Raw genomic sequence first — 21,366 nt, forward strand, 5'->3', positions numbered from 1 at the left:
AAGAGCTTTATCTCTCTTGAAACAACTATAGAAGAGCTTTTTATCTCTCTTGAAGCAGCTATAGAAGAGCTGTACCTTCTATCTTTATCTCTCTTGAAACAACTATAGAAGAGCTTTTTATTTCACCAATTTCGAAAAGCAGAAAGTCAAAAGCTAAAAGCAGGGTCAAACCAGCTTTCAAAACTGTAGAAACAACTGCTTCTAAAAAAACCACCTGAAAAAACAGCCCTTTTGGTTGGACTTTTGGCTTTTGAGGCCAAAAGCCCAACCAAACGGACCCTAAATACGAACCGAGCATAGCTTAATTTATTATTCTCCGTGGTGTAAATTGTAGCTTATCCACGTTCGAATCTCCAATTCACACGGATGTTCATATTTTCAGCTAACTATTTTTCAGTAGTAACTAAATTCCAATAAAGTGAACGCATGCGTTTGATAAGGTGTGTGTCGACTGAAAGTAGTGTTCTACCGTGCCGATGGCCTTGATGGTTTGATGTTCGTCACTCCACTGAAAAATGGTGTTCGAGGTGGCCTCTTGGGCTCACCCAGTCACGTCTCACGACTAACACGTCTGACGCGATGGCCCTGGAGGTGGTCGAACCTACACCCGGAACCGAAGGCCACAGAACTCAAGCTAGCTCAACCGACCCAACACGCACGCATCGAACCAAATTAAACCCCGTTGCCCCCTTTGCCGCCGCCGGCTGGTACACATCTCCTCCGCGCTCCTCGCCGCCGCCGGAGCCGCCTCGCGGCGCGCTGTCTAACTCACCACCATGCTGCAGAGCAAGTCATTCGTGAAGAAGACGAAGCAAGGCCGCATCCAAAAGGTCACTGCTCGGGCAAACGCCACCATCTCTCGAGGTGCTCCCCCAAACCCTACCTGACGCCGCCGTCACCTCTCCGCAGGTCGTCAGGGAGCACTACCTCCGCGACGACGTCTACTGCGGCTTCGTCCCCTGCTCCGCCTGCGCCGCCGCCGCGGAGCACAAGCTCGCCGCCGCCGCCGCTGCCATCCTCGTCGTCGACACCAACGTCGTGCTCCACCAGGTAACGAAAGCGTTCCTCCATCTCCCGCTTGTCCTAGGGTTGAGGGTGCGCTGGGATGATGAGTTGAGATGTTGCGGCAGATCGATTTGCTGGAGAACCCGGCGATTGAGGATGTCGTCCTACTGTCAGTGGTGCTGGACGAGGTGAAGAATAAGAACCTTTCGGTTTTCAACAGGATCAAGGCACTGTGTACCAACAAAGCACGGAGGTTCTATGTTTTCGCCAACGAGCAGCATAGGTGGGTTCCTATTCTACCATGATGTCCTCATTTTAAAAAAATTGTTCAAATGATGTTTGCTCGAAGCCACACACTCATTTAACATGCAGCCTGAGTATTGGACCCCATTTTTCACCGTTTCAGCATGATTGTATTGATGAAATGTCTTTATGCAAGCGCCATAACTGCACCGTTACTTATCAAATAGTTTCATGGGAAGAATTAATAGCTGTTGGTAGATGCCCATGGTCTGAGAGGGCTACAGCTTTCATAATGCAAAATTGTCAATGTGTGTATCAATCTCTTACAAACCTAGGCTCTTCCTGACATTGCATTTTTCGAAGCGATATCGAAGTGGATGTACTGCATATATTATATAAAATTGTCATTGCATCTTTCTAAGCGATATCACAGCTATCAGTAGACGCCCATGGTCTGAGAGGGCTACAGCTTTCATAATGGAAAATTGTCAATGTGTGTGTCAGTCTCTTACAAGCCTAGACTCTTCCTGGCATTGCATCTTTCGAAGTGATATAGTGGATGAACTGCATGATAAAAAAGGCAATGAAAGTCCACTTTCTACAGAACTAGGTTAATCACAGCAATCTATGTTGGTATTGAAAATGTTCTCAGTGCCTTTTATGATGCAATTGCCTATCAATGGGGAATTTTGAAATCTAATTGCATGCTCTTCAGCTTCTAGTTGTGTACCGCTGTAAATTGTGTAAGCTGTTTATATCAAGACTTGCGTCTTGATGGCAGCCTTCTCTTTCATTTGCCATTATATGTTTCTCATTTACTCAAAAACCAGGGATACTTATGTCAAAGACATGGTTGGGGAGAGCTCTAATGATCGTAATGACAGAGGTATGGAATGATTTTGTTAACCTGGTTATCTGATTCCACACACATTCATTTCCTATCATATATAGGACAGTTGTGCCACTGATTGTTTTCTTATTCAGCAATTCGTGTTGCTGCTCGTTGGTACCAAAGCCATCTTGGTGAGAGCGTGAAGGTTCTACTGATTACAAATGACAGAGATAACAAAAGGAAAGCTATTGAAGAAGGCCTTAACGCTGAGACAGGTGGATAGCATACTCCCACTGATTTATATATAGCTCAATATTTTTTTAATACTGCGAAATGATATTATGGTAGCCACAATCTCAATATAAAATTTCTTGTTCCAGTTGAGTCATATGTAAGATCGCTTGCGCAGCCTGGTTTGCTTGATTTGGTGGTTGTTCCATCTAGTGGAGATGTTGCCATGGAAGATGTAGAAGATCATAGACCATTCAAGAAGAAAGTAATCTATAATGAGGTATGCTAATTATACAGTAGTGCTTTGTTGTGTTGCTGACATATATGCTCTTGCGTGAAATGTACTCCACTGTTTACTTGATATTATTACAGCACAAACCAATGTCAGAAATTACATCTGGTTTGCGGTGTGGAATCTATCATCAAGGGAAGCTTCGAGTTAATCGTTACAATCCATTTGAAGCTTATGTTGGGAGCGAGAGCATTGGCGACGAGATTGTTATCCGTGGCCGCTCAAATATGAACAGGGCCTTTGATGGTGATATAGTTGCTGTTGAGCTCTTGCCACAAGATCAATGGCATGAGTCGAAGTCTTTTATAGCAGATGATGATGGTATTTTCTTAGTGCTGAAATAACAAAGATGAAACACATCCCATTTTATTTTCTTATTTGGTGAATGTTGCTGTTTTTTCAGAAGAAGAAGAAGATGTCCATCTGGTCCCCAATAGTGCTGATGATGCTCCTCGGAACACCAGTTCCACACAATCAACAGTTGGATCGTCAGCTCCTTCTGTCTCTAGTCGTCCAGTTGGACGTGTTGTGGGTATAATCAAGCGAAATTGGAATTCGTGAGTTTCTATATGTTCTTAGTGAGATTTCTAATGTGTATACTCCTGATCTCGGGATCATATGATAAAGTGCTGGTGTTCTGCAGGTACTGTGGGTCTTTGGAGCCGATGGCTATGCCTGCTGGTAGTGGGGGCGTTGCTCATGCTTTATTTGTTTCAAAAGATCGAAGAGTTCCTAAGATCCGAATTCAAACTAGGCAGCTTGAGAATCTCGTGAACAAAAGAATTGTTGTTGCGGTTGATTCATGGGATGTTTTGTCTCGATATCCATCAGGACACTATGTACGCACCATTGGAGATATTGGTGACAAAGAAACTGAAACAGAGGCAAGTGTACTTAAATTTGGAGTTGCATCAAGTGCATCTTAAAAATACTTGCATGTAAGGGCATATTCTTGATGGTATATGTTAATGGTGTTTATGCATGAAGCAGGTTGTCTTAATAGAGAATGATATCAACACCAGGCCTTTCTCTACTCAAGTCCTTGCTTGTTTGCCACCTTTACCTTGGACATTATCACCAGAGGATCTGGCTAATCCTAATAGACAAGACTTGCGCCAAGTGAGAGTCTTTAGTGTGGATCCACCAGGTAATTTAATCAGGATACCAGCAATATATTGCTATTTTATGTATCTGGGTCAAGCCCTTATGCTTCAGCTGCTTTATAGGTTGTCGAGACATTGATGATGCACTACATTGCACGCTACTTCCAAATGGGAATTTTGAAGTTGGAGTCCGTATCCTTAAACAATTTCTGCTGTAAATTCTTCTGTTTAGTTCAAATTTATGAGCAAATTTATATCATGTTTTCTTCCTTGGTGATCTTTGAGTTAATATTTACCTACTTAACTTTGTTTGAGTTGATGATAGTTCATTTTGCAAATTGTGACTATGCTCTTTTGCATCTACCATTCTACTTGGCTTGGAGTGTATCACATAAAATTGATTGTCTAGTATTAAATGGAATTGGTTATTATGCAAATAATGCAATTTTATTCTCCTAAAATACACATCTGCATGAGTCTGTGTCATCGGAAAAGAAGTGCTATGCAAGAGGTTTTAAGTTAACTCACGGTCTCTACTTGGTGTAGACTCTGTTTAGAAATCCTTTTTCTTGATAAAATCCATTTTCTGCATGTGGGATAAAATCGTTTTGCCTCATCTGATTGGGCACTACTGGTTTTCAATTGGAATGCCCATCTTCCAGGACATAAAATGTATAATGACATAAAAATGAATTAAATTGACATATTAAAAGTGGGTTCAAACAGACTTTTGCAAATATGTGATTATCTATGTTGTACATTTGGTTCTTGAAATTTGTTATATTCAACCAGTTTACTTCGTCTCGGTCACAACCTCTCTGTCCTGGATATGCGATTTATCATGGTCATTCACTCTGCGTTACTGATACAGACTGCATTTCTTGACTTGAGCTGACCAGATATTGCTGATGTCACTAATTTTGTTCACCCTGGTACCCCTCTTGACGAGGAAGCTGCGCAGAGGGGCACTTCTGTTTATCTTGTTGGGCAGCGGATTGATATGCTTCCGAAGCCCCTGACTGAAGGTGCTGATGCTTCTTACATGGCATGCATATGGATTATTGAATTAACCAAAATCTGAAATTAAATGTTGCTGTTTTATTTGAAGAAAAGACTGCCAGTTTGTAGTATCTGGATTGACTATCGATTTCTCTTATTTTGGTTTCCAGATGTTTGTTCACTTCGTGCTGATGTTGAAAGGTTGGCATTCTCTGTCATTTGGGTAAGTCTAGTTCATGACAACTTGTTATTTCGATTAGCACTAGTTAGATATGTGTTGCATAGGATATTTTGATTGAGGTGTTACCTTTTCAACTGTTATCTATATATGTTTGGCATATGGAGCAAGTCCACAGTGCCCTCCTCCTAGAACTATGAACTCAGGTAGTCCACAGTGGAGGACACAGGCCCCAGGCTGGCTGTGCTGCAGCCCGGGTCCTTGGCCAAGCAAATCATGGTAAATCACCTAAACAATGAAGGATTATTAGGCTCTAGTAGTCTATTTGTAGCAATTTCATGTGTATCTCAGCCTGTGGCCTAGCTTGATCTTGGATCCTCCCCTGGTATTCCATATTATACCGACCACCACATGGTTTCCCCTCATATAGCAGAACAATACTGCTTGCAAAAATGGTGCTTTCACCTTTTGGTTTTGCGACATGATATTACTTGTTGCACTTGCTGCCCCATGTCTACTGTTCTGAACCATGATTTATTAATAACATTACCTTTTATGGCTTTCCCCCACAGTATTGTTCTGCTATATGAGGAGAGCAATTATTTTCATCTGTCAGGCATTTAAATAAGCGTACTGATATTGACGTTTGGTATTTGGAACATTATGTTTGCAGGAAATGACTCCTGATGCTGATGTCATATCCACAAGATATACAAAGAGTGTTATCAAATCTTGTGCTGCAATGTCTTATGTCGAAGCCCAGGCAAGAATGGATGACAGGTGCCTTCTGCATTGCACTTTCACAGAATATTACTATACATTTAAGTCAACTTTAAGTTGGTCTAATTAGTCAAGAATGCACCAGTGAACTGATTGCTTTCTTTTGTTTATTTTTCAGCCGTTTAGTTGATCCACTTACTGTAGACTTGCGGAACTTAAATTCATTGGCAAAGGTCAGCTATCGTGTTTCACTCTTATCACACTATACCATCTAGTATTTAATGCCAATAACATCACCTTATATATTCATGCTCTGATTGCTTATGCAGATCATGCGACAACGACGTTGTGAAAGAGGAGCTCTGACTCTTGCTTCTGCAGAAGTAAAATTTGAGATCGATAGTGAAACTCATGATCCTCTTGACATAGGTATGAGGTCCTGTAATGCTTATCGGTGTTATATTTCAGAATTCGCCATAAAGTACTTACATAGTTACATCAAATTCAATAGGAATTTATCAAATCCGCGAGGCAAATCAAATGATTGAAGAGTTTATGTTGGCTGCGAATGTTTCTGTTGCTGAGAAGATTTTGAAACACTTCCCCTTATGTTCGTTGCTAAGGTACATATTGTTCAATTTTTTATCTTGTCACATTCCAGATCAGGTTGAAGTTGTGCACATCCAAAGATATTGGAAAAGCCCATGGAACCACACTGTGTCCATTAAAATGAATAGAGTCAGTGAGGATCTGCCAACCATTTGCCAACTTATTTGTGACCTTTCTTTTCAACCCTTTAAAGTTATATGTAACCATACTATACTTAATATCACAAGTTGGTCTAAACCTGAGGTAGAATTCCAAAATTATCATGACTGTCATAACAGACCTTAAGGCTGTATATCTCTGAAGAGTCTTGTTACACACTGAAATGAGCTGTAAAATTATTGTGCTGCTTCTAAACATATCGCATAAATATGATCACTTTTGCACGCAGTACCAATACCGATATTTTGGCAATCACGTAAACTGATTCAAGTTTGTGTACCACTCTTGTTTCTTAAAGGTTAAAACCACCAGTTCAAAAGTTCATTTGTGACTAGGCTAGAAGGTACTACCTAAGAACACATCAATCTAATATCATCATTCCGGTCTAAAAAGTGTATTCAATATCATGCAAATTTGTGTTTCTAAATTGAAAGTTTGTCGATTGTTGGCTGTTTCACACTGTTTGTCTGCATGCTGCTTCTGCTAATCTGTTGATGTCTGTTATCATGCAAATCAATCTTTAATAACTGTGTTCTCATTGAACATTACCATTTTTACTTCTTGATCTTTTCTAAGCCTGCAAATTTTCATTTTGTTGGTAACAGGCGTCATCCTAGCCCAACAAAAGAGATGCTTGAGCCATTACTCCGTACCGCCTTTTCTGTTGGCCTCAATCTGGATGTATCATCCTCAAAGGCATTAGCTGAATCACTTGACAACGCAAAGGTGAGACCGTTATGTATTATTTTACTCTTTGGATGCTTCATTAATATCATTATATATGATAATAGACTCTTATGCTGACCCTTTATTACTGCATGACATGCAGAGCAATGACCCATACTTCAACAAGCTTATTAGAATTTTGGCGACTAAATGCATGACACAGGTAAGATTAGGAAATGAAGTCCCTATTCTAATTTACTGATTTCAAAGAATCCATATAACTTTCCCTGTTGCAACACACAGGCAGTTTATTTCTGCAGTGGAGATTTGACCTTTTCTGAGTATTACCATTACGGGCTTGCAACTTCTCTTTACACTCATTTCACCTCTCCCATTCGCAGATATGCAGGTTTGTTTTCCATCCTTAGATGCTCTGATGCATGAAAATAATATCTTTGATGGGTCGAATGTAATTGAGAACCTGAAGCCATTCAAGCCATTTACTTGGCTATTTTCTTCACCTGGCCTTTCTAGCTAATTAGCCTTTCTCGATGATTGTGTCTGAACCTAATCTAACCTTTCTTTTTGTTACCTGCGCATAGCATGAGTGAAACTGTTAGAAAAAGGTTACTGTGATTTTCTACCTATTAGCTGACTGACCACAAAGACAGTGATGTTTGCCATTGATGATACTACTTTTCCCTTTGACGAGAATTTATTTTACTTACATAATAACCCCAGGGATAATAAGCATTAGCTGGATCCTGCAGTACAAATAGTACTCCCTCCATTCCAAATTATAAGTCGCTTTGACTTTTTTGGTTCATCCATTTTGCTATGTATCTAGACATATTATTTATCTAGATTCATAGTAAAATGGATGTACCAAAAAAGTCAAAGCGGCTAATTTGGAACGGAGGGAGTAATTAATAATATTGACAGAAAATAGCAAGTTGGTGTAGTTTATGTATCTTTACATCATCCTTTGTTGCTATTGGTGTATGCCTGGAATAAGAATCGATAATACATGCCAGTGGGCTTACTTTGTGTTTCTAAGTGCTGTAAGGAAATAGAACTACTGGCAAAGGGGCATATTAGCTTTGGCCCTGTAGTTGATAGCATGATAGCCTGCTATTAAATCCGCTTTTTTGTTAGTATAAGATATACCTTGGGACAGTGAATCCGATCAATTGACCTTTCGCATGTATATGACAAAGATAGTGTTGTAGCGTTGTGTGGAGTGCCATCACACAGTGATAGTGTAGTCCTGCAGATGAGATCGGTAGCATACACCCTTTGATATTTCATAGCATAGTTGATCATGCAGTCCTAGGCAGCCTGTAGAAGTTTTTGAAAGAAATGTAGCCTGTAAAAGTATTGCAGCACATATTAAATTGTGAGGATGATCCTGATTCTACATCCTTTTGTTGCAGATGTTGTTGTTCATAGACTGCTAGCTGCAGCTCTAGGTATTGCAAAGCTCCCACCAATCTTTCAGGATGGTCCACAACTTACAGGAATCGCTGACAGTAAGAAATGAGAAATCAAATCCAGTACTTGAGCATTTATTTTATGTGTCACTATTTTTTACTGATACTGTTATTGTGCCAGACCTGAATTACAGACATCGAAATGCCCAGATGGCAAGCAGAGCATCAGTGGAACTTCACACCCACATATATTTCAAGACAAGGTACATATCTTGATTGTAGATGACATAAGTGTGTGGTAGGTTAGAAGTAGATAATATTGAAATGTGACAAGGATGGTGGCAAAAAGTAACGACATCAAGTCTGTTCAAGCCTTAAGGATTGTGTACATTGTTTTCTGACTGCCTAACTCTTTACCGTGCAGGCCAACTGACACTGAAGCTAGGATAGTAAAAATCAAGGCAAATGGTTTCATAGTATTTGTCCCAAAGTATGGTTCTCTCCCTTCCAACCTTCTCTGTGGACTCAATGTTATGCCCTTCGTTGTTTTTACTCCTTTCTCTAATCAGGTTCGGCATAGAAGGGCCCATCTACCTTACTCCAAAGGGAGATAAAGGTGGTGATTGGGTAGTCGACGAGGTGCACCAGAGAGTAACCAAGCCCGGAACAAACATCAGCTATGCTGTCCTCCATACTGTCAGGATTCATATGGAAGTAGTTGAACCTCAGCCTCATCGCCCAAAGCTGCAACTCACCCTCATATGAAAAATGTACAGCTGAATTGTAACATTAGTGTTTTCCCATCCTCTTACACCTCCAGCCCATTCTTTAATTCAACATTGGTGTGATTTTCGATTTGTAACACTAACCACATGGTCAGGATTTTGTAGTGTCAGATAGTTTTTCTCAATACATGGGTGGTCTCTATGCATGGAAGCTTAGTTTCTGAATGGTACTCACAGCAGAGAAAATATACAACGTTGTATTCTGTTAATGTGATAAGAGATATTGTATGTTAATGTGACAGGCTTGTTATTATACGAACTATTGATTTACATGAAAGAAAACATTATTTTGCATGGCCAAATCTTGCTAATGTTTACCATTACTTAAAATGGTGCTGGTACATTTTATGTTCCTCATTTGTCTATGCTATATCATCTCCCCCATTCAGCTAGATTCAGTACTGGTAGCTCACAGTACGAGTGACATGAACACCGTCGACCAAAGCGTGAGAGCAAGGGCTGCAACTAGGTGCGTCCACACGAAGATGATAGAGCACTCCTCTTCCCCCACATCAAACAGCTGAGCTATTGTGCCTGAAGTAGAGAAACAAATGATCACAGGTGAGACACAAGGGCATCTCTGATGCTGAATTGTGTGAATAGAATTTCCATTACCGACGCTCATGGCTGGAGGAACTGTGGATTGCAGCAGGAGCACGTAGCGGTACAGGGGAGATTTCGGTAGCAACCCAAGTTTGGTGGCTGCTGTGACGATGCCGATTCCGCAGACTGGGAGGAGAACAAAACGTATGACAATTATTGATATGACCACAATGGGCTTCACCACCGTCTTGCCGATACCTGGTCGCTCAGCAATCCATTTAGAAACATAAACAATGGATGGCATGATACTGCATGAGGTCATGGCGATGAGATGCATGAGATGTACCTTTTGTTAGATTTCCACCGAGAATCAGCACCGTGCATGGAATTGTAGCGTCCCTGCTCCAAAGTTTGACATGTCATCTAATCGGTTCATAGTTTTTTTTTAAAAAAAAGATAAGAGTACATATATATTTGAGGTTGATTTCTACGGAGTGTAGGAAATGTAGTGCTGACGATCACACACTCACCCTAATAATTTGGTAGAATCCTGGATTACTCGGAGAGGAGAACCTTCTTCAGTAACAAGTGATTTCACCTTGTCTACTGCACCCACAGTAACATCACACGATGATAGTAGCAGTTAGTTTTGAGTTCTACTGTCCACTTTCTGTATTGGCATCATACTAAAGTAGTGAAAAGCTTATATATGGCATACCGCAGCTACACTTGGCGGTGACCGTAGTTCTTTCAGTATCTCCACCACCAACTCCTCTGCTCTTCTCAAGTAGTAACCCCAGAAGCTAGCCCTAGGATCATTTGGAAGCAAGGGAGAACTAACCTGCTGACTAATCCAAAAAATAAACTAGAGTTTGTACATCACTGATCTCAGTAGAATATTTCACTCACCGAGTTGCTTCCAACATCATCGGATAAATCTTCAGAGGACAATGGAAGAAAAGCGACATAATCACCACCTGCATCCTGTCCAAAATGTTCTTTGCTCGTGCCAGTTAGAGCGTCTTCCTTACGCATTTTTGCCTTGCACAGCGTAGCGGATCTCTCCATGACACTGTAGCTGTGCGTCCGTATATAGAAGTTGCCGAGCTGCGTGAGGAACAGCTAACATTCTGAATCCAACCAACCCTTCTTGGTCTTTGAAAGATATACTAATAACTAAGTAGAACATGGGCTCACCGCCATTGACAAGGACACATAAGAGAGACCAAGAGAGTTGCAGGTGTTAGAGTTCGATTTAGGCATATTCATCAGATCGGGTTACATAGTAGTAGAATAGGTGTTCGGGATTCACAGAGAGACAGAAAGAAAGGGGGTGATAGGTAGCAAACCATCGAAAGCCGTAGTGGTCGAAGCTCCGGCCGGGGTTTCGTTGACGGACGCCATCTACGCGCCGGCAGCGACGTTCGGTGGAGAGCGAGTCGGCGCTGTGGCGTCCTCGGCGGCGACGTGTGCGTCGGGGTGGCGTTGCCGGCGTCGGTGGTGCTTCCCGTCGCTGGCAGCGCCCCTTCTCAAGATCGGGTCTGGGGTTAGGATGTCGGTGGGGTGACTGGCGGCGCGGTTAACCTCGTACTGCGAGCCCCGGCCCCCACCTTTCCTTTATAGCGCTGTGCGACGGGGGCCCACCAACCATGTAGGGTTGGGCGCCCCCGATCTCTCATCTATTCTTCGTTCTTTAATTTCATACTCAAAACTTTCAATTCATATTTTCCTTGCTTCCATCCTATTTCATCACAGATTAGTGCATAAAACTGTCCCATCGTCACAGCAATTAGTGCCGTTAGACTAACAGCCACAATACGCTTCTCCGTTTTGAAATGTAAATTTTCTTTGGGCCCTTCGTATGTTCGGGAATCATAGGCTTTCCCTTAAACCCATGCCGGCTACGTGTTCTCTGAACACGTTGGGTGGTAAGCCCTTTGTGAGCGGATCCGCGAGCATTTTCTCTGTACTTATATGCTCAAGATTTATTATATGATCCTGAACTTTATCTTTCACAACATAGTACTTTATGTCAATGTGTTTGGCAGCACCACTTGACCTATTGTTGTGAGCATACTGTACCGCTGGATTGTTATCACAATACAATCTCAGTGGTTCATTTACATTATCAATCACTTTCAATCCGGGTATGAATTTCTTCAGCCAATTCACATACCCCGTTGCCTCATAGCATGCTACAAACTCGGCATACATTGTCGAGGATGTAGTTACGGTTTGTTTGGAGCTTTTCCACGATATAGCCCCTCCTGCGAGAGTAAATACATATCATGACGTGGATTTTCTTTCATCTCCCGCATAATCAGAATCTGAATACCCCTCTATCTGCAGGGTATCAGATCTTCTATATGTAAGCATGAGGCCTTTCGTACCCTGCAAATAACGCAAGACTTTCTTCACTAATTTCCAATGTTCAATTCCTGGATTCTTTTGATATCTGCCAAGTAACCCGGTAACAAAAGCTAAGTCAGGGCGTGTACACACTTGAGCATATTGTAAACTTCTAACAGCTGAAGCATACGTTACCGCTTTCATTCGGTCAATTTCATATTGGTTCTTGGGACACTGATGTTCCCCAAATCTATCGCCCTTGACTATAGGAGCAGGTGAAGGACTGCACGCATGCATACTAAATTTCTTCAGGACCTTTTCTATGTATGCCTTTTGCGATAATCCTAGAACCCCTTTTCTCCTGTCTCGGTGAATCTCTATTCCTAAAACAAACGAGGCCTCACCGAGATCTTTCATATCAAAGTTTGAGGACAAGAATTTCTTCGTTTCCATCAGTAGATTGATATCACTACTAGCAAGCAAGATATCATCCACATACAAAATTAGGAATATGTACTTTCCATTCTTGAACTTTGCATAAACGCAATTGTCCTCAACATTTTTTCAAACCCAAAATCTTTTATCGTTCTATCAAACTTCAAATACCACTGTCTTGAAGCTTGCTTCAATCCGTAGATTGATTTCTTTAGGCGGCATCCCATATTTTCCTTTTCTTTTACGACAAAACCTTTCGGTTGTGCCATATAAATATTTTCTTCCAAATCCCCATTTAGGAAAGCCGTCTTTACATCCATTTGATGTAACTCCAAATCATAGTGGGCTACAAGTGCCATTATAATTCTGAAGGAATCTTTACATGAGACTGGAGAAAACGTCTCATTGTAATCAATCCCTTCTCTTTGCGTGAAGCCTTTCGCCACAAGTCGCGCTTTAAATCTTTCTATATTCCCTTGGGAATCATATTTCATTTTGTAGACCCATTTACAACCTACTGTTTTGGCTCCTTTAGGAATATTTTCTAAGTCCCAAACTTTATTGGTACTCATTGATTTCAATTCATCTTCCATGGCCTTAAGCCACTTTGATGAGTGGTCGCTTCTTATGGCTTCTTCAAATGAGGTGGGATTATCCCCCATCTGACATTCTTCTGTTTCATAAACTTCATAGTCATCAGTAATAGCTGATCTTCTTATTCTTTGAGACCTTCTAGGTGCCTCCGGCACTTGTTCCACATTGGGCTGTTGTTGTTCTTCCTCATGTGCAACATTTGGTTCTATAGGTTCCTCAAGGATAGGTTCCTCAAGGACAGGTTTCTCATGTTCATTCATTGTCGCCACGGGAGAACTTGCAACAGGTGTTGGCACTACAGTGTCCTACACTGTCGGTGCAACAGCAGCAGGTAGCGTGAAGAATGGTTCTTCAACCATCGGAGTGGGTACATGTACCCGCTTTTCCTGTAGGCTGATTTCTCGTGCTACCATGCTCCCCCTGATCATGTTATCCTCCAAGAACACAGCGTGTCTTGTTTCTACAATCTTCGTATGTCTGTCAGGACAATAGAAGCGATATCCTTTCGATCTTTCTGGATAGCCAATAAAATGGCAGCTGACTGTCTTAGAGTCTAACTTTCCTATGTTTGGGTTAAACACTTTTGCCTTAGCCGGACAGCCCCACACACGCAAATGGTTAAGTGAGGGTTCCCTTTCTGTCCATAATTCATACGGTGTTTTAGGCACCGATTTACTTGGTACTCGATTAAGTATGTGAATGGCGGTTTTCAGTGCCTCCATCCATAAACTAATCGGTAATGTGGAGTAACTCATCATGCTTCTTACCATATTCATTAAGGTACGGTTACGTCTTTCAGCCACTCCATTCTGCTGAGGCTCCCCCGGTGTGGAGTACTGAGCAACTATGCCATTTTCCTGTAGGTACCTTGCGAATGGTCCAGGAATTTGGCCATATGGGGTATGTCGCCCATAGTACTCTCTACCTCGGTCTGATCGTACTATCTTGATTTTCTTATTATGCTGATTTTCAACTTTAGCTTTAAATATTTTGAATTTATCCAATGCTTCCGATCTTTCTTTAATTGGATAAATATTGCCATAACGAGAGTAGTCATCTGTGAATGTTATAAACGAGTCATAACCATCCACACTTTTCACAGGAAAAGGACCACATATATCTGTGTGGATTTTTTCTAAAATTCCTGTGCTTCGTTTGGTATCTTTCTTAATTTTCTTGACATACTTTTCTTTGATGCAATCAATACATTGTTCTAAATCTAAAAATTCTAAGTGCAGGAGAATTGATTCCTTAACCAATCGTTCCATTCTCCCCCTCGAAATATGGCCCAAGCGACAATGCCATAATTTCGAAGAGACAGTATCAATTCTCTTCCGCTTCTTAGTTACATCCGCAGATGGGGAATCATTCACATTCTCATCACATACATTGTTCGCATTCTCAGCAAGAGATAATAAATAAAGCTTGTCTTGTCGGAAGGCAAGACCAACACATTTATTATTAACCAGTATCTTACACTTGCCATCACCAAAATGGCAATCAATTCCATCATCATCAAGTTTCGAAACACTTATCAAATTTCTACGCAAAGAGGGAACATAAAGTACTTCTTTAAGTCTAAGTACAAAACCATTATTCAATTCTAAAGAAAAATCTCCAATGGCTTCAACATTGGCTTGCACTCCATTTGCAACTTTAATCGTTCTTTCTCCTCTTTGCAAGGTTCTCGTCCCACTTAACCCCTGTAAGGAATTTGTAACATGAGTAGTTGCTCCTGAATCAACCCACCAAGTGGATTTGTCATAACATAAATACAGGGATTCATCTACAAATATAATAAATTCATCACCTTTCTTTAGCAGAGATTTCAGGAAGTCTGGACAATCCCTCTTGTAGTGTCCCTTCTTGAAGCAGTGCTTGCACTGATCTTTTTCAGCTCCACCATACTGCTGATTCTCAGAATCCTGAGGTTTCTTTCCCTGTAAACTAAAAGAAGAGGACTTATCCCACTTAGGTTTCCCTTGTGGTTTAGAATTCTTGCCATTAAAGTTCTTTCTTTTGTTATCCTTCACAAAATGAGCAGATTCACCTTGTGAGGACTTTATCCTCTCCTCTTCTTGAGCACACATTGAGATGAGTCTTTCTATGCCTCATCTTTCAGGCTGCATATTGTAGTTCACAATGAAAGTGTCATATTCTTTTGGCAAAGAAGCAAAAATCAAATGAATCAGGAAATCCTCCTCCTTCAAATTCATTTCTTTTAGCTTAGATGCCGTAGTGTTCATCTTCAAAATGTGCTCTCTTATGCTACCACCAGTGAATTTCTCATTCACAAGCTTCTTAATCAGTGAACTTGCTGTGGCCTTGGTAGACCCAGTAAACTGACTTTTGATTTTCTCAAGATATTCTTTGGCAGTAGCACATTCAGGGATTGAGCCCCTTATCTGTTCTTCTATGGTGGCTTTGGCTACCAACAGGCACTTACGGTTGGAGAGAGTCCATTGCCTATGTTCAAGGTCATATTTTATTCTTATTTCAGCATGATCACGCTTTCGAGCAGCGAAATCAGCGTCAGATTCATTGTCACCTCTCACCGGGTCCTCTGGCTCAGTAGGACACGGTGAGGTGATGGCAAAATCGACCTCTCCCAACGCAAATTCCAATTCATACTTCTCCCGCCACACACGGTGATTGGTTCCGTTGAGTGTCGGGATGTTGGCAATGTTCACAATGCATTTGCCTCCTGAAATCACACCAGAGTAAGTAAGAACATTTATACATAAAATTTTATGCTTTAACTCAACGTTGGTCAAATTAAAACTTATAATTCATCCATGCAAACATTTTACATCACCGTTGGACAGAAGTAAAATTAATGCACAATTTCTCATGGATAAAAAAAAACTATAATATTGTTATTAACAACGTTGGTCAGAAAATAACAATATCATAATCGCATCAAAATTATCAGAAATTCATTTCTCTTAAAATTAAATTATCCCGTTGGTTCAAATTTAATCAAAGAGAACAATAATTATCATGCACAGCGGAAACATTAATAATCTTTTCATATTATTATTTTCCAGAAGCACTAAAAAAAATTCACTGTTTTCTGAGCAAAATATCGTTGGATAAAATTTGCACAGAAAATTGTGTCAAAATCATTCAAATTCATCAAAAAATATGCATTAAAATTGCTCCTGGAAAATAATAAGAAAAATTTATTTCTTCCTTCTTTCATTTCAGCCCGGCGCGGCCCAGCTCGCCCAGCAGCGCGGCCCGGCCAGCAGCGCGCTGTAGCGGCCCATGACGGCCCAGTGTCCGCGCGCTCGCCCAGGCCGCACCCAGGCCGCAACCTGGGCCTGGGCCGGCAAAGCGCCTCGGCAGCGCACTCCCGCCTGGGCCTCGAGTTGGCCCAGCGAATCTCGACCGTTCGTTCTGATCCGACGGCCGAGCGTCCGTTTCGCGCGGATCAAAAACGTCGCCGCGGCCGGCGCCCTGGAAACCCTAGCGCATTCGTCCCTTCCCTTTCTCTCTCTTCTTCGCCGCTCTCTCTCAACTCTCTTCAGCCGCAGCAGCGAGCCGCAACCGAGAGCGAAGGAGCGACGAGCGAGCGGGCCTTTGCGCCGTCGCCGGCCCCCTCGCCGGCGCGCGTGCTCCCCAACGGGTGAGCACGCCGCCGTCGAGCGGCCTAGCCGCGGCGCTTCCTTGGCCGAGCCCGGCGAGCCAGCGCCCCCGGCTCGGCTTCTTCTCCCGCGCCACGAGGGTGGCCTCGGCTTCATCCCGCACGCCGGTGCGGGTACGGGGAAGTACCGCACGGCGGCGGTCTCTTCCTCTCGGCGAGGGCCGACCGCTCGTTCTTTGTCCCGCGCGGTGGCGATGCCGCCGGCGGTATGAGGGCCCAGGTAGGACCCCATTCTTGATTCATGTTAGGGTTATGGTTAGGTTGACCGATTTGATTTCTTCCCTTTTTTTTGTTCATCCGAATGGGAAAACTGGGGTTAGGGTTAGGGTTTCGACCCTTCTTTCTTTCTTCTTCCCCTTTTCCCTCTTTCGGATTTGTGTCTAGGGTTCTTGGAATCCGACCCTCCCCTTTTCCCTTCTTCTGATTTGATTTGGGGAATTAGGGTTAGGTCTTAGGGTTCGGTTTTCTATTTTCTTTCCCGATCCGCATCAGATCGGTCGGTTTCACTTCCCCGATCTGATTTCTTGTCGAACCGTGGCTCCGGTACCATTGTTAGAGTTCGATTTAGACATATTCATCAGATCGGGATACATAGTAGTAGAATATGTGTTCGGGATTCACAGAGAGACAGAGAGAAAGGGGGTGATAGGTAGCAAACCATCGAAAGCCGTAGTGGTCGAAGCTCCGGCCGGGGTTTCGTTGACGGACGCCATCTGCGCGCCGGCAGCGACGTTCGGTGGAGAGGGAGTCGGCGCTGTGGCGTCCTCGGCGGCGACGTGTGCGTCGTGGTGACGTTGCCGGCGTCGGTGGTGCTTCCCGTCGCTGGCAGCGCCCCTTCTCAAGATCGGGTCTGGGGTTAGGATGTCGGTGGGGTGACTGGCGGCGCGGTTAACCTCGTACTGCGAGCCCCGGCTCCCACCTTTCCTTTATAGCGCTGTACGACGGGGGCCCACCAACCATGTAGGGTTGGGCGCCCCCGATCAGGGCGCGAGAACCAGGCCCAAAGGCCGTTGGGCCTAATGGCGTGGGAGATCAAACCTAACAGCAGGTGCTGGCGTCTCCGAAAGGGCTGCCCTCCTCATTGCAAATCTCTGGAACAATCATCAGAGGAATTGCTCCCCAGTTACCTGAAAATATGCATGTAAACACATAGTAAACCCTATCTGAAGAGCAGTAATGACAAACAAAAACTCTACATCCTCGCAAGAGAAACTTCTTCTCCTTGTGACATGTATGTCTTGCCTGATGAGCAGCAAGCAATGACAAGTCCCTGGAGATGTTCTTCCGGTCTGAAGGCCTTGACAGACACCCACCCTAGAACTGCTCCGATCAGGAACACGATGCCCATGTTCACTGGCATGAACCACCTTAAACCACCACGTTCAGGTTCAGCAACAACCGATCAAATCCCAAAACATTCATCGAATCAAAGCGTGTAAACTAAAGCCCTGCAAGCGAACTCGAACCAGGAAACGATGTCCTTGAGCGTGACAGTACTCGACAAGCTGGAGAAGACGAGCGACGGAACGAAGACAATATAAACAACCTGCGAATCAGTAAAAATGCAGCCAGAAGCACACACATTCCGTCGTTCATCGTAGTATTATATATGCAGCTAAAACGACTGAATGTTACCTTATTGATGTTCCTCCGAGCATCGGCCGTGAGAACGTCGAGACGGCTGGATGCGAGAAGAGCTCCGAGCAATCCTACGAGGAGGACCTGCAGAACCGGAATCCATGCTACGACGAGCAGAGACCAGAACCTCATCTTGGCTATGGCTGGCAGCCTCAGACTTCGCCTGCCAAAAACATTCGGAATTCCCTGAAATTCAGGATCGCAGTGAAGGCACTCCAACGAAGCGGAAGAGGATGGCGAAACCTAGTAGTATCTTCTAGTAGTCTGTATTGTCTCCAACGGGGGGCGATTTGCAAAAATGAGACTTGAAACATCGGTCTTTTGCAGATTTGACATTGGATCCACATTCATAGACATAGATGGACCCACTTCTCATCCACCCCGAGTGCCATCATAATCAATAATCAATCTTTCGAGTATCATTTTTGCAATTTTTTCCATTGTGGTTGGGCTTCTGCATCAGCCATGAAATGTGTTGATGTTTATGATGCGTAGTAAGTATTATTAGGTTAATCATGAAATGTATTTTTATAACAAACCTAATTGGAAAACTAAATATAGATAATATCTTATATAAATTTAGTTAAATTTAAAATTATTTAACTCCTCGTGAAGCCAGATTTACATTTCTTTTTAAGACAGAGTTTTTAAGACAGAGGGAGTGATAGTTGTGGCCACTGGGTCACATTCATCATGCTTTGTTTTATTTTATTTTATTTCTTTTTCTTGGCACCTGTGCACCACCCTACAACTGCAAGTAAGCCTGCCGACTGGCCTCGCCTTCAGAGCAGGCGGCGAGTCCCTAGCTCCCCATTACGGTTACGGGCGGTGCTTAGCTTTCCCAATCAGGTAGTAATCCGCACGCCAGAGGTAGAGAGAGGTAGGGGATAAGCAGGGGCGGATCCAACGGTGGGGCGGGGGAGGGGCTCGAGCTCCTCTACTCATATCGGAGCAGTGGGACCTTCTGGAGCTCACATGAATTTTTAGATAAAGTTTTATAATGTTGTTCAAGATCGAGCCGCGGTCAAAGATATGTGTTATTCAGCCCCTAAAATTTTTCCTCGATCCGCCGCTGGGATAAGCAAGCACGGAGAGTGTTGATACCGAAAGCCGCTCCGTTGAGAAGTAAAAAAGGACAGCGAGGACGATGCCGGTGCGTACGTGCGGCGACTTTGGCGGCCCGGCCCCGGCAGAGCTGGACGGACGGACGTGCACATGCAGTGCAGCCCGCCATTGACTTATCACTTGCGAAATATCTCGCGCGACGACTCCTCGTCATCGGCGACCTGGAACGGGTCAGAGCTCGCCGCCGGCGTGTGTGGTCCTGCCGGCAACCCGCCGCGTTCACGAACGAACGAGCACCACGGGCGCATCCGCCGGGCGCAGCTATTGAGGGCTCCACCTCCCCTCCACTTGGTCGTCAGCTAGGTTAGTGCAAACAGGCGCACGACGTGGAGCTCCCCGTCGCGTACCGGCGTGTACGCGGTCGGGGGGGCAGGCACCGGAGTCTGGAGCGCCGTTCGCCATCCGTACTCGGCAGCATCTCTCCTTGTCCTTGGAGCCCACTGGACCGCAACATCGGGCCGTCGATCGGGTCTTGGCGGCCCTTGTGTCGTGCTGCAGTGCTGCTAGTATGTTTTTTTCCCCGTGTGGATGCTTTCCTCCTGGTCCTGGTTCCTTCACAATCACAGCACAGCGCGCACACACGCATGCGTATCATCGTCCGGATCACACACAGAGTCGCCTAGGGCAGTCAACGTTCGAGAGACGTGGTAACTCGTCTGATTTTTTATATCGCGTTTATTACTGAGTCGGCTTCGGCAGTCAGCGGGCGATGCGAGAGGTCTGGTGACTACTGACTACCGTCTCCGTCCTCAAAATGTTACAGCACGATTCTAATGCTCTTCTTAGTTAGATTATTTAAAGTTTACTCAGTATGATATATTTAAATATATTCAGCGAAGAAAACATAGTTGATATCATAAATATTGATATTTTTTTCACAAACCCATTTTTTATTAAGAGGATAACAAGCTGTTAACAACAACCCCTGGAAGCTTAGATTTAAAGTTAAATACACCAATAACCCTCGAACTTTTAAGGTGTGTCATATAGATCCACGAATTTTTAAAATGCATTTCTAGACCTCTAAAATTGTTAAGTGACTTTTGGCATGCTAGAGTGGCACGTGTATATTTTGAATTTGACCCCTCTTGTTTTATTTAACCTTTGAAAATAGACACTGCTTTCTCCTTCCTGCTCCTCTCTTCACTGCTACTGCTACAGAAGTTCCTATGGTTCCTGGAGTTGCATTTGTTGCTGCCCATGGTCTATTTTCTAAGGGAGATGAAGGGTCAAATGTAAAATTGCATGCCACACTAGTATCTCAGGTCATCAAAAGATGCCGACGTGGTTCGCATGAACATGTGGTCTACCACTTAACAAGTTTAGGGACTCATAAATACATTTTCAAAGTACGTTGAACTATACAACACACATTTAAAGATTTGAGGGCCGATGGTTCATTTAACTCCTAGATTTTATATCCAACTACGTAGTACGTGATATTACACTACAACATGACACCTCCTTTTGCAATGTAAATATGCGTTGCTAAAAGTCCATATATGCGTTGGCAGGGTCTATACTAACATATATAATATGCGTTGTTTAAAGTGGCGTTCCAAGGATTTTTAGCAACACTTATTTATCTGTTGGTAACACATACCAATAACCGTTGCAAAGTTGCAACGCATAATTACGGGTTATGTCAACGTTTACATGCATTGTACAAACCATCGGCGAACTACTTCTATGGTTTGTTGCAACATATTGATTTACTTTGTTGCCACACTTATATGTGTTGCAAGGAATAAACCATTAAGTCATTAATATCATAAATATTTAAT

At 43.2% G+C, this 21,366-nt stretch overlaps 2 protein-coding genes across 2 annotated transcripts; one reads left to right on the forward strand and one right to left on the reverse strand.

The window, feature by feature from the left end:
• Window positions 1-157: 157 nt before the first annotated feature.
• Window positions 158-9,394, forward strand: LOC136449914 (exosome complex exonuclease RRP44 homolog A-like). Its single transcript, XM_066450144.1, has 24 exons — window positions 158-830; window positions 910-1,050; window positions 1,131-1,288; window positions 2,079-2,134; window positions 2,233-2,355; window positions 2,461-2,591; window positions 2,684-2,924; window positions 3,007-3,160; window positions 3,247-3,487; window positions 3,594-3,750; window positions 3,830-3,898; window positions 4,606-4,731; window positions 4,876-4,928; window positions 5,557-5,663; window positions 5,782-5,836; window positions 5,933-6,032; window positions 6,115-6,226; window positions 6,977-7,097; window positions 7,201-7,260; window positions 7,341-7,446; window positions 8,471-8,566; window positions 8,649-8,730; window positions 8,892-8,957; window positions 9,037-9,394. Exons 1-24 carry the CDS (start codon window positions 777-779, stop codon window positions 9,230-9,232), a joined length of 2,805 nt encoding a protein of 934 aa, XP_066306241.1. The 5' UTR covers window positions 158-776; the 3' UTR covers window positions 9,233-9,394.
• Window positions 9,395-9,661: 267 nt separating this feature from the next.
• Window positions 9,662-18,646, reverse strand: LOC136508841 (protein PIN-LIKES 7-like). The gene is made up of 11 exons (XM_066503625.1): window positions 18,455-18,646; window positions 18,286-18,365; window positions 18,062-18,186; window positions 17,871-17,946; window positions 10,993-11,038; window positions 10,705-10,902; window positions 10,501-10,660; window positions 10,326-10,413; window positions 10,142-10,194; window positions 9,868-10,053; window positions 9,662-9,786 (listed from the first exon to the last, which is right to left on the reverse strand). The coding sequence occupies exons 1-11, from the start codon at window positions 18,587-18,589 to the stop codon at window positions 9,662-9,664; spliced, it is 1,272 nt and encodes a 423-aa protein (XP_066359722.1). The 5' UTR covers window positions 18,590-18,646.
• Between the last annotated feature and the right edge of the window lie 2,720 nt (window positions 18,647-21,366).

This window comes from Miscanthus floridulus, chromosome 1 (genome assembly GCF_019320115.1).
Source record: "Miscanthus floridulus cultivar M001 chromosome 1, ASM1932011v1, whole genome shotgun sequence".
Lineage (NCBI taxonomy): Eukaryota > Viridiplantae > Streptophyta > Magnoliopsida > Poales > Poaceae > Miscanthus > Miscanthus floridulus.

Coding starts and splice junctions, on each gene's coding strand:
- LOC136449914 (XM_066450144.1), top strand. CDS start 777: ATGCTGCAGAGCAAGTCATTCGTGAAGAAGACGAAGCAAGGCCGCATC. Junction 2,135..2,232: donor TAATGATCGTAATGACAGAG/GTATGGAATGAT, acceptor TTTCTTATTCAG/CAATTCGTGTTGCTGCTCGT. Junction 3,751..3,829: donor CTTTAGTGTGGATCCACCAG/GTAATTTAATCA, acceptor GCTGCTTTATAG/GTTGTCGAGACATTGATGAT.
- LOC136508841 (XM_066503625.1), bottom strand. CDS start 18,589: ATGAGGTTCTGGTCTCTGCTCGTCGTAGCATGGATTCCGGTTCTGCAG. Junction 18,366..18,454: donor CTCGGAGGAACATCAATAAG/GTAACATTCAGT, acceptor ACTGATTCGCAG/GTTGTTTATATTGTCTTCGT. Junction 10,903..10,992: donor ATGTGTCCTTGTCAATGGCG/GTGAGCCCATGT, acceptor TTCCTCACGCAG/CTCGGCAACTTCTATATACG.